The 12,330-nt window shown below is 47.9% G+C and overlaps 1 protein-coding gene across 3 annotated transcripts in view; it reads left to right on the forward strand.

The window, feature by feature from the left end:
* Window positions 1-12,330, forward strand: part of MSRB3 (methionine sulfoxide reductase B3) — a 271,831-nt gene that overhangs the window by 129,664 nt on the left and 129,837 nt on the right. For all 3 annotated transcript variants that reach the window (XM_063927556.1, XM_063927557.1, XM_063927555.1), the window contains one exon: window positions 2,116-2,193. In XM_063927556.1, the coding sequence (XP_063783626.1) occupies window positions 2,116-2,193 (78 nt within the window). The remainder of the gene's footprint in view (window positions 1-2,115; window positions 2,194-12,330) is intronic.

Below are 12,330 nucleotides of genomic sequence, written 5' to 3' on the forward strand. Positions count from 1 at the left end.
TCAAGCAGTGAAAAGAGTGAGGAAGTGAGCCAGTCGAGAAGTTGCCCATGGCAACCAATCAGCTGCTCTGTATAATTTTATAGTATGCAAATTATAAATGTTACTTCAATGCTGATTGGTTGCCATGGAAAACTTCTCTACTATCTCAATTCACTGTTTACTGAATAGACCCGAATAGACCCCTTTGTTACAGAATATGGAGAGGCCACTTAAAATGTAATAAACTGTGTATTTGTTAGCCTTATGTCAATTTTCTAAAGCTCACACAGCCCATGCCCCCCACCTACTTTCTTAATGCCCATATTCGTTGCAATGGTATGTAAAACAGTCTTGTGCACACAGGTATCCCATACCTGTACATTATCAAAAGCCTGCTATTTTAATTTCTATACCTACAGTACAGTGGCATAACACAGATCTGTGTTGTTATAGTCTATAACAAAAATATAGTGAATATATTGGCTAAACATACAGTAATAAATTTGTATACACTATATCCTGTTTCACCATAAAAGCTCCTATGATGCTAGAATATATAGCCATGTGTCACTATAGCAAGTATTCACACCCATTTGTTCTGGTGCTGGATTTTTGTTCATGCGTCAAATCAAGATACACTAGTGTGGAGCAATCAGTGCTGACATTAATATAGCATTATATTGCATTATCTGATGTAATGAACGCAGGCTGGCATTTTGCATACATAGCATACTGTTATGCTGTAATCATTAACACCATTAAAACTTCCTTACTAGTCTGGTGCCTAACCATTTTTGTTTTTGCTGAGGAGTTTAATGAGTATAATGAGTTTTTACACTGCGGCACTGGCTGAAACATGGGCAAGTTCAATTGTTGCCACCCTCTCTCGCCCCCCTATTGCGCCCACCAGTAGCTGTTTCAGCTCGCTACCCCCCCGGGGGTGGTGATCTGGAATGTGCTAAAAGTTACTCATTTGGGGGCCCACTTTTTGCAATCGCACCCATGACTTTAGTTGGGTTTAGCCATTTTATGTGGCTAAACCCAACTACTATGGGCGTGATAAGGGTGATAATGGGGGACAATTGACTATTGCCCGCGATCTCCCATCACTTTAGATGGGAGATTGGGCATGATATATCAATTGAATATCACCCATAGTGAGAGCAGATAGATGTGGATTAGTGTATCTAGAAATTACTTAAAATGATTCTATTGCAAATGATTTCTACTTTGTCAATGAAGCTCTTAATGCAGCATGTAAGAGCTGTTTACATTACTGTAGAATGTGTAGAAGTGAGAAGGGTCTGGGTACATATTTCTGGAAAAGTACAGCTAAGAGCACAGTAACTGTGTGTCAGAAGAAGTTGATACTGAAGGTGGTCATTGTAAGCATAGACATTTTGGCTCTGTGAGAAGGTAGCATAATTCAGTTCCTTTTCACTCCACTCCAATTTCTTTTTGAAGCACATGTGGAGAAAATATTTATTGGCTCATTTGTGGTTGGAATGTCAAAAATGTTCAATAACTGCCCTCACATGGCTTTAGTCCTTGGCCGCAAGCCCTACGTCTTGAAAAGAAAAAAAAAAGTATTCCCTTCCAAAAGTGTTTTAGTGAATAAAGTCTGTCTCAGCTGATTCCAGCATGAAGTGTAGCTTGCCAAGGACTAACCATTTTGTTGTCTAATTTATACCATGCAGCTTGGCAGCAGGCCCTGGCTTACCTCTGATCCAAAAGTATTAATGATGTAACTGCTTGTTTCCATTCATGACCTGAAAAGGCTCTTTACCACACATGGGGTCTCACTTAATAGGCAGTACTCTCTTCTTTGGACAGCAGACTATTTTCTGAATGTGAATCACTGGTACTACAGCCCATCAAATGAGTTGGCAGCAGATCATAACCTTGGCTTTTAAGACTTGCCATCCAGATCACTTACTAACAAAATGATTTAGTGCATGCCAGCAGTGAGAGATTAGGTCATTCTAAAAAATCCCATGTAAAATTAGAATTTTAACAAGGTTCTGAGAAAGCATACTGTACTAAAACATTGTTATTCCATTAGACATATTTCATTTTATTAATCTGCAATGTTGTAACCTTTCAGCACTAATGTTTGCAAACAAACTTGTCTTTCAGTGCCTTTGCTGGAGAATATACACACAACACAGCAGCTGGGATATACAAATGTGTAGTCTGCGGGGCAACTCTTTTTAGGTATGTTATTGTACAAACAAATACATTTTATTTTGTACTTGAAAACCAAGGCGGTATTCAATTAGGTGCAGGGTTTGCTGCGCAGGGAATAGCTCCGGTTTTCCTAACAAGGTAATCCATGGTTTAATGTGTGCTAACCCATCTATTCTGCATAAGGTGCTGGAATCTATGGGGGTCATTCCGACCCGTTCGCTCGCTGCATTTTAACGCAGCAGAACGAACGGGTCCCTGCTGCGCATGCGGGACGACCGAAGGCTGTAGCAGGATAACGATCGCCTCTGCCTGATTGACAGGCGGAGGCGATCGAAGGGCGGGAGGGGGCGAAATGGCGGCGCTTGGCCGCCGTTTCGTAGGCGCGGTCTGGCCAAGGCAGGCATGGCCGGACCAAACGGGGGGCGGGCCGCAGCAGCTGCGTAACGTCATACGCAGCCGCTGCGGGCCAGGGAGCGAGGAGTAGCTCTCGGCCAGCACGCTAAAGCTGCGCTGGCCGGGAGTTACTCCGCTGTGCGATGCCTTTGCACTTCTGCGAGGGGGGCCGGACTGACATGCGGGGCGGACTAGCCCCGTGCTGGGCGTCCCCCTGCATGTCAGGAAAGATGATCTTAGCTGTGCAAAATTTTGCACAGCTACGATCAACTCGGAATGACCCCCTATGTGTTTTCCTGTGAGTTAATATGCAGTCTGAATTTTAACGCAGATATTTCCTCACGGCTCCTCAGTCTGCGAGGAAAAATATTGCCTCTGGAGATTAGTGTACAGGGTTTCCGCAGCTAAATGAATAGGGCAGCCCATTCGATTAACTGCAGAGTAATTCCCATGTCTAAGTGATTCTCCCCCAAGTGTTGAACAATGGGGAGCTGCACTATGAATTTGATAAAATTGGGTATTGGGTTCTGCAACTGATGCACCTGTAATGAGTTTTACAAGATAAGCTGACCATAACCATTGTACTGCTTATGAAGCAACATTGGCCCTCATTCCGAGTTGATCGCTAGCTGTTTTAGTTCGCAGCGCAGCGATCAGGCAAAAAATCACCAATTCTGCGCATGCGTATGGTGCGCACGCGCGTCGTACTTTCACAAAAGCCGATACAGTTTTCTCTATCGTCCTAAGTGGATGCTGGGGTTCCTGAAAGGACCATGGGGAATAGCGGCTCCGCAGGAGACAGGGCACAAAAGTAAAGCTTTTACAGGTCAGGTGGTGTGTACTGGCTCCTCCCCCCATGACCCTCCTCCAGACTCCAGTTAGATTTTTGTGCCCGGCCGAGAAGGGTGCAATTCTAGGTGGCTCTCATAAAGAGCTGCTTAGAGAGTTTAGCTTAGGTTTTTTATTTTACAGTGATTCCTGCTGGCAACAGGATCACTGCAACGAGGGACAGAGGGGAGAAGAAGTGAACTCACCTGCGTGCAGGATGGATTGGCTTCTTGGCTACTGGACATGAAGCTCCAGAGGGACGATCACAGGTACAGCCTGGATGGTCACCGGAGCCACGCCGCCGGCCCCCTCACAGATGCTGAAGCAAGAAGAGGTCCAGAATCGGCGGCTGAAGACTCCTGCAGTCTTCTTAAGGTAGCGCACAGCACTGCAGCTGTGCGCCATTTTCCTCTCAGCACACTTCACACGGCAGTCACTGAGGGTGCAGGGCGCTGGGGGGGGGGCGCCCTGGGAGGCAAATGAAAACCTTTAAAAAGGCTAAAAATACCTCACATATAGCCCCAGAGGCTATATGGAGATATTTACCCCTGCCTAAATGTACTAAATAGCGGGAGACGAGCCCGCCGGAAAAGGGGCGGGGCCTATCTCCTCAGCACACGGCGCCATTTTCTGTCACAGCTCCGCTGGTCAGGAAAGCTCCCAGGTCTCTCCCCTGCACTGCACTACAGAAACAGGGTATAACAGAGAGGGGGGGCAAAATAAATGGCAATATATTAATATAAAAGCAGCTATAAGGGAGCACTTAATCATAAGGCTATCCCTGTCATATATAGCGCTTTTTGGTGTGTGCTGGCAGACTCTCCCTCTGTCTCCCCAAAGGGCTAGTGGGTCCTGTCTTCGTATAGAGCATTCCCTGTGTGTCTGCTGTGTGTCGGTACGTGTGTGTCGACATGTATGAGGACGTTATTGGTGTGGAGGCGGAGCAATTGCCAAATATGAGGATGTCACCTTCTAGGGGGTCGACACCAGAATGGATGCCTTTATTTGTGGAATTACGGGATAGCGTCAACTCGCTTAAGCAGTCGTTTGCCGACATGAGGCGGCCGGACACTCAATTAGTGCCTGTCCAGGCGCCTCAAACACCGTCAGGGGCTGTAAAACGCCCCTTGCCTCAGTCGGTCGACACAGACCCAGACACAGGCACTGATTCCGGTGGTGAAGGTGACGAATCAACCGTATTTTCCAGTAGGGCCACACGTTATATGATTTTGGCAATAAAGGAGATGTTACATTTAGCTGATACTACAGGTACCACTAAACAGGGTATTATGTGGGGTGTGAAAAAACTACCAGTAGTTTTTACCGAATCAGAAGAATTAAATGACGTGTGTGATGAAGCGTGGGGTGCCCCGATAAAAAACTGCTAATTTCAAAGAAGTTATTGGCTTTATACCCTTTCCCGCCAGAGGTTAGGGAGCGCTGGGAAACACCTCCTAGGGTGGACAAAGCGCTAACACGCTTATCAAAACAAGTGGCGTTACCCTCTCCTGAGACGGCCGCACTTAAAGATCCATCAGATAGGAGGATGGAAAATATCCAAAAAGGTATATACACACATGCAGGTGTTATACTACGACCAGCTATTGCGACTGCCTGGATGTGCAGTGCTGGGGTAGTTTGGTCAGAGTCCCTGATCGAAAATATTGATACCCTGGACAGGGACAATATTTTACTATCGTTAGAACAAATAAAGGATGCATTTCTTTATATGCGTGATGCACAGAGAGATATCTGCACACTGGCATCACGGGTAAGTGCTATGTCCATTTCGGCCAGAAGAGCTTTATGGACACGACAGTGGACAGGCGATGCGTAGAGGAGTTATTTGGGGTCGGTCTATCGGATTTGGTGGCCACGGCTACGGCCGGGAAATCCACCTTTCTACCTCAAGTCACTCCCCAACAGAAAAAGGCACCGACCTTTCAACCGCAGCCCTTTCGTTCCTTTAAAAATAAGAGAGCAAAGGGCTATTCATATCTGCCACGAAGCAGAGGACGAGGGAAGAGACAGCAACAGGCAGCTCCTTCCCAGGAACAGAAGCCCTCCCCGGCTTCTACAAAAGCCTCAGCATGACGCTGGGGCTTCGCAAGCGGACTCGGGGGCGGTAGGCGGTCGTCTCAAGAATTACAGCGCGCAGTGGGCTCACTCGCAGGTAAATCCCTGGATCCTGCAGATAATATCTCAGGGGTACAGGTTGAAATTAGAGACAGAGCCACCTCGCCGTTTCCTGAAGTCTGCTTTACCAACGTCCCCCTCAGAAAGGGAGACGGTTTTGGAAGCCATTCACAAGCTGTATTCTCAGCAGGTGATAGTCAAGGTACCTCTTCTACAACAAGGGAAGGGGTATTATTCCACTCTTTTTGTGGTACCGAAGCCGGATGGCTCGGTAAGGCCTATTCTAAATCTGAAGTCCTTGAACCTGTACATAAAGAAGTTCAAGTTCAAGATGGAGTCACTCAGAGCAGTGATAGCGAACCTGGAAGAAGGGGACTTTATGGTATCCTTGGACATCAAGGATGCGTATCTCCACGTTCCAATTACCCCTCACACCAGGGGTACCTCAGGTTCGTTGTACAAAACTGTCACTATCAGTTTCAGACGCTGCCGTTTGGTTTGTCCACGGCACCTCGGGTCTTTACAAAGGTAATGGCCGAGATAATATTTCTTCTTCGAAGAAAAGGCGTATTAATTATCCCATGCTTGGACGATCTCCTAATAAGGGCAAGGTCCAGAGAACAGCTAGAGATGGGTTTAGCACTATCTCAAGAGGTGCTAAAGCAGCACGGATGGATTCTGAATATTCCAAAATCCCAATTAATGCCGACAACTCGTCTGCTGTTCCTGGGGATGATTCTGGACACAGTTCAGAAAAAGGTTTTTCTTCCCGAAGAAAAAGCCAAGGAGTTATCTGACCTGGTCAGGAACCTCCTAAAACCAGGAAAGGTGTCTGTACATCAATGCACAAGAGTCCTGGGAAAAAATGGTAGCTTCTTACGAAGCAATCCCTTTCGGCAGATTCCATGCAAAGGGATCTGTTGGACAAATGGTCAGGGTCGCATCTTCAGATGCACCTGCGGATAACCCTGTCGCCGAGGACAAGGGTATCCCTTCTGTGGTGGTTGCAGGAGGCTCATCTGTTGGAGGGCCGCAGATTCGGCATGCAGGATTGGATCCTGGTGACCACGGATGCCAGCCTGAGAGGCTGGGGAGCAGTCACACAGGGAAGAAATTTCCAGGGAGTATGGTCGAGCCTGAAAAAGTCTCTTCACATAAGCATTCTGGAACTAAGAGCAATCTACAATGCTCTAAGCCAGGCGGAACCTCTGCTTCAAGGAAGACCGGTGTTGATCCAGTCGGACAACATCACGGCAGTCGCCCATGTAAACAGACAGGGCGGCACAAGAAGCAGGAGGGCAATGGCAGAAGCTGCCAGGATCCTTCGCTGGGCGGAGAATCACGTGATAGCACTGTCAGCAGTATTCATCCCGGGCGTGGACAACTGGGAAGCAGACTTCCTCAGCAGACACGACCTTCACCCGGGAGAGTGGGGACTTCATCCAGAAGTTTTCCACATGCTATTAAACCGTTGGGTAAAACCAATGGTGGACATGATGGCGTCTCGCCTCAACAAAACACTGGACAATTATTGCGCCAGGTCAAGAGATCCGCAGGCAATAGCTGTGGACGCGCTGGTAACACCTTGGGTGTACCAGTCGGTATATGTGTTTCCTCCTCTGCCTCTCATACCAAAGGTATTGAGGATTATACGGCAAAGAGGAGTAAGACTAGTGGCTCCGGATTGGCCAAGAAGGACTTGGTACCCGGAACTTCAAGAGATGGTCACGGACGATCCGTGGCCTCTACTTCTGAGAAGGGACCTGCTTCAGCAGGGTACTTGTTTTTTTTTTCAAGACTTACCGCGGCTGCGTTTGACGGCATGGCGTTGAATGCCAGATCCTAAAAGGAAAAGGCATTCCAGAAGAAGTCATTCCTACCTTGATAAAGGCAAGGAAGGAAGTCACCGCGAAGCATTATCGCCGTATTTGGCGAAAATATGTTGCGTGGTGCGAGCAGCGGAGTGCTCCGAGGGAGGAATTTCAACTGGGTCGTTTTCCTACATTTCCTGCAATCAGGATTGTCTATGGGTCTCAAATTGGGATCTATTAAGGTTCAAATTTCGGCCCTATCAATATTCTTCCAAAAAAGAATTGGCCTCAGTCCCTGAGGTCCAGATTTTTATCAAAGGAGTACTGCATATACAGCCTCCTGTGGTGCCTAAGGTGGCACCGTGGGATCTAAATGTAGTTTTAGATTTCCTCAAATCCAATTGGTTTGAACCACTAAAGAATGTGGATTTGAAATATCTCACATGGAAAGTGACTATGTTACTGGCCCTGGCTTCGGCCGGGAGAGTATCTGAACTGGCGGCTTTGTTTTATAAAAGCCCTTATTTAATTTTCCATTCGACATAGGGCAGAGCTGCGGACGCGTCCGCATTTTCTCCCTAAGGTGGTATCAGCGTTTCACCTGAACCAGCCTATTGTAGTGCCTGCGGCTACAGACGACTTGAAGGACTCCAAGTTGTTGGACGTTGTCAGAGCCTTAAAAATATACATTTAAAGGACGGCTGGAGTCAGAAAATCTGACTCGCTGTTTATACTGTATGCACCCAACAAGTTGGGTGCACCTGCTTCTAAGCAGTCGATTGCTCGTTGGATTTGTAACAAAATTCAACTTGTACATTCTGTGGCAGGCCTGCCACAGCCTAAATCTGTTAAGGCCCATTCCGCAAGGAAGGTGGGCTCATCTTGGGCGGCTGCCCGAGGGGTCTCGGCATTACAACTCTGCCGAGCAGCTACGTGGTCAGGGGAGAACACGTTTGTAAATTTTTACAAATTTGATACCCTGGCAAAGGAGGACCTGGAGTTCTCTCATTCGGTGCTGCAGAGTCATCCGCACTCTCCCGCCCGTTTGGGAGCTTTGGTATAATCCCCATGGTCCTTTCAGGAACCCCAGCATCCACTTAGGACGATAGAGAAAATAAGAATTTACTTACCGATAATTCTATTTCTCGGAGTCCGTAGTGGATGCTGGGCGCCCATCCCAAGTGCGGATTATCTGCAATACTTGTACATAGTTATTGTTAACTAATTCGGGTTATTGTTTAGGAAGCCATCTTTCAGAGGCTCCTCTGTTATCATACTGTTAACTGGGTTTAGATCACAAGTTGTACGGTGTGATTGGTGTGGCTGGTATGAGTCTTACCCGGGATTCAAAATCCTCCCTTATTGTGTACGCTCGTCCGGGCACAGTACCTAACTGGAGTCTGGAGGAGGGTCATGGGGGGAGGAGCCAGTACACACCACCTGACCTGTAAAAGCTTTACTTTTGTGCCCTGTCTCCTGCGGAGCCGCTATTCCCCATGGTCCTTTCAGGAACCCCAGCATCCACTACGGACTCCGAGAAATAGAATTATCGGTAAGTAAATTCTTATTTTACACAGGCTCTACTGACTCTTTTCAGTCACACTGCTGGCCGCAGAGTGATTGACAAAGTGGGTGTTTCTGGGTGGTAACTGACCATTTCTCTAACGTCCTAGTGGATGCTGGGACTCCGTCAGGACCATGGGGAATAGCGGGCTCCGCAGGAGACAGGGCACATCTAAATAAAGCTTTTAGGATCACATGGTGCGTACTGGCTCCTCCCCCTATGACCCTCCTCCAAGCCTCAGTTAGGTTTTTGTGCCCGTCCGAGAAGGGTGCAATCTAGGTGGCTCTCCTAAAGAGCTGCTTAGAAAAAGTTTTTTTAGGTTTAAATCTCAGTGAATCCTGCTGGCAACAGGATCACTGCATCGAGGGACTTAGGGGAGAGATTTCCAACTCACCTGCGTGCAGGATGGATTGGAGTCTTAGGCTACTGGACACTTAGCTCCAGAGGGAGTCGGAACACAGGTCCTCCTGGGGTTCGTCCCGGAGCCGCGCCGCCGATCCCCCTTACAGACGCTGAAGACGGAGGTCCGGAAAGCAGGCGGCAGAAGACTCCTCAGTCTTCATGAAGGTAGCGCACAGCACTGCAGCTGTGCGCCATTGTTGCTACACGTCTCACTGATTCAGTCACGGAGGGTGCAGGGCGCTGCTGGGGGCGCCCTGGGCAGCAATATTAAATACCTTTAGTGGCAAAATAAATACATCACATATAGCCATTAAGGCTATATGTATGTATTTAACCCAGGCCAGTTTTCTTAAAACCCGGGAGAAAAGCCCGCCGAAAAAGGGGCGGAGCTTATTCTCCTCAGCACTCAGCGCCATTTTCCTGCTCAGCTCCGCTGGTGAGGAAGGCTCCCAGGACTCTCCCCTGCACTGCACTACAGAAACAGGGTAACAAAGAGAAGGGGGGCATAATTTGGCGATATTGATATATTAAAAGCGCTTATATCAAAAACAACACCTTCTAGGGTTGTTTATATACATTTATAGCGTTTTTGGTGTGTGCTGGCAAACTCTCCCTCTGTCTCCCCAAAGGGCTAAGAGGGTCCTGTCTTCGATTAGAGCATTCCCTGTGTGGCTGCTGAGTGTCGGTACGTGTGTGTCGACATGTATGAGGACGATGTTGGTGTGGAGGCAGAGCAATTGCTGGTAATGGTGATGTCACCCCCTAGGGAGTCGACACCGGAATGGATGGCTTTAGTTATGGAATTACGTGATAATGTTAGCACATTACAAAAGTCAGTTGACGAAATGAGACGGACGGAAAACCAGTTAGTACCGGCTCAGGCGTCTCAGACACCGTCAGGGGCTGTAAAACGTCCCTTACCTCAGTCAGTCGACACGGGTACCGACACAGATGAATCTAGTGTCGACGGTGAAGAAACAAACGTATTTTCCAATAGGGCCACACGTTATATGATCACGGCAATGAAGGAGGCTTTGCAGATCTCTGATACTGCTGGTACCTCAAAAAGGGGTATTATGTGGGGGGTGAAAAAACTACCTGTAGCTTTTCCAGAATCAGAGGAATTGAATGACGTGTGTGACGAAGCGTGGGTTAACCCAGATAGAAAACTGCTAATTTCCAAGAAGTTATTGGCATTATACCCTTTCCCACCAGAGGTTAGGGCGCGCTGGGAAACACCCCCTAGGGTGGATAAGGCGCTCACACGTTTATCAAAGCAAGTGGCGTTGCCGTCTCCTGATACGGCCGCCCTCAAGGATCCAGCAGATAGGAGGCTGGAAACTACACTGAAGAGTATATACACACATACTGGTGTTATACTGCGACCGGCAATAGCCTCAGCCTGGATGTGCAGTGCTGGGGTAGTGTGGTTGGATTCTCTGACTGAAAATATTGATACCCTGGATAGGGACAGTATTTTATTGACTCTAGAGCAATTAAAGGATGTTTTTCTTATTATATGCGAGATGCTCAGAGAGATATTTGTACTCTAGCATCAAGAGTAAGCGCGGTGTCCATATCTGCCAGAAGAAGTTTATGGACGCGACAGTGGTCAGGTGATGCGGATTCCAAAAGGCATATGGAAGTATTGCCATATAAAGGAGAGGAATTATTTGGGGTCGGTCTTTCGGACCTGGTGGCCACGGCAACTGCCGGCAAATCCACTTTTTTACCTCAGACCCCCTCCCAACAGAAAAAGACACCGTCTTTTCAGCCGCAGTCCTTTCGCTCCTATAAAAACAAGCGACCAAAAGGACAGTCTTATCTGCCGCGAGGCAGAGGAAAGGGTAAGAGAGGGCAGCAAGCAGCCCCTGCCCAGGACCAGAAGCCCGCCCCGGGTTCTACAAAGCCATCAGCATGACGCTGGGGCTTTACAAGCGGACTCAGGAGCGGTGGGGGGTCGACTCAAGATTTTCAGCAATCAGTGGGCTCGCTCACAAGTGGACCCGTGGATCCTGCAGATAATACCTCAGGGTTACATGTTGGAGTTCGAAAGGTCTCCCCCTCGCCGGTTCCTAAAGTCTGCTTTACCAACGTCTCCCTCAGAAAGGACGTCGGTTTTGGAAGCCATTCACAAGCTGTATTCTCAGCAGGTGATAGTCAAGGTACCCCTCCTACAACAGGGGATGGGGTATTATTCCACACTATTTGTGGTACCGAAGCCGGACGGTTCGGTAAGACCTATTCTAAACCTGAAATCCTTGAACCTGTACATACAGAAATTCAAGTTCAAGATGGAGTCACTCAGAGCAGTGATAGCGAATCTGGAAGAAGGGGACTTCATGGTGTCCCTGGACATAAAAGATGCTTATCTGCATGTCCCAATTTACCCCTCACACCAAGGGTATCTCAGGTTCGTGATACAAGACTGTCATTATCAGTTTCAAACGCTGCTGTTTGGTTTGTCCACGGCCCCTCGGGTCTTTACCAAGGTAATGACCGAAATGATGGTTCTTCTACGAAGAAAAGGCGTATTAATTATCCCTTACTTGGACGATCTCCTGATAAGGGCAAAGTCCAGAGAACAGCTGGAAGTCGGTGTAGCACTAACCCAGGTAGTGCTTCAGCAACACGGGTGGATTCTGAATCTTCCAAAATCTCAATTGACCCCGACAACTCGTCTGCTGTTCCTGGGAATGATTCTGGACACGGTTCAGAAAAAGGTGTTTCTCCCGGAGGAGAAAGCAAGGGAGTTATCCGAACTTGTCAGGAACCTCCTAAAACCAGGAACTGTGTCAGTACATCAATGCACAAGAGTCCTGGGAAAGATGGTGGCTTCTTACGAAGCGATTCCATTCGGCAGATTCCATGCACGGACATTTCAGTGGGATCTGCTGGACAAATGGTCCGGATCGCATCTGCACATGCATCAGCGGATAACACTGTCACCAAGAACAAGGTTGTCTCTCCTGTGGTGGTTGCAGAGTGCCCATCTGTTAGAGGGCCGCAGATTCGGCATACAGGACTGGG

The sequence above is a fragment of the Pseudophryne corroboree genome, chromosome 6 (genome assembly GCF_028390025.1).
Source record: "Pseudophryne corroboree isolate aPseCor3 chromosome 6, aPseCor3.hap2, whole genome shotgun sequence".
In the NCBI taxonomy this organism is placed as follows: Eukaryota; Metazoa; Chordata; class Amphibia; order Anura; family Myobatrachidae; genus Pseudophryne; species Pseudophryne corroboree.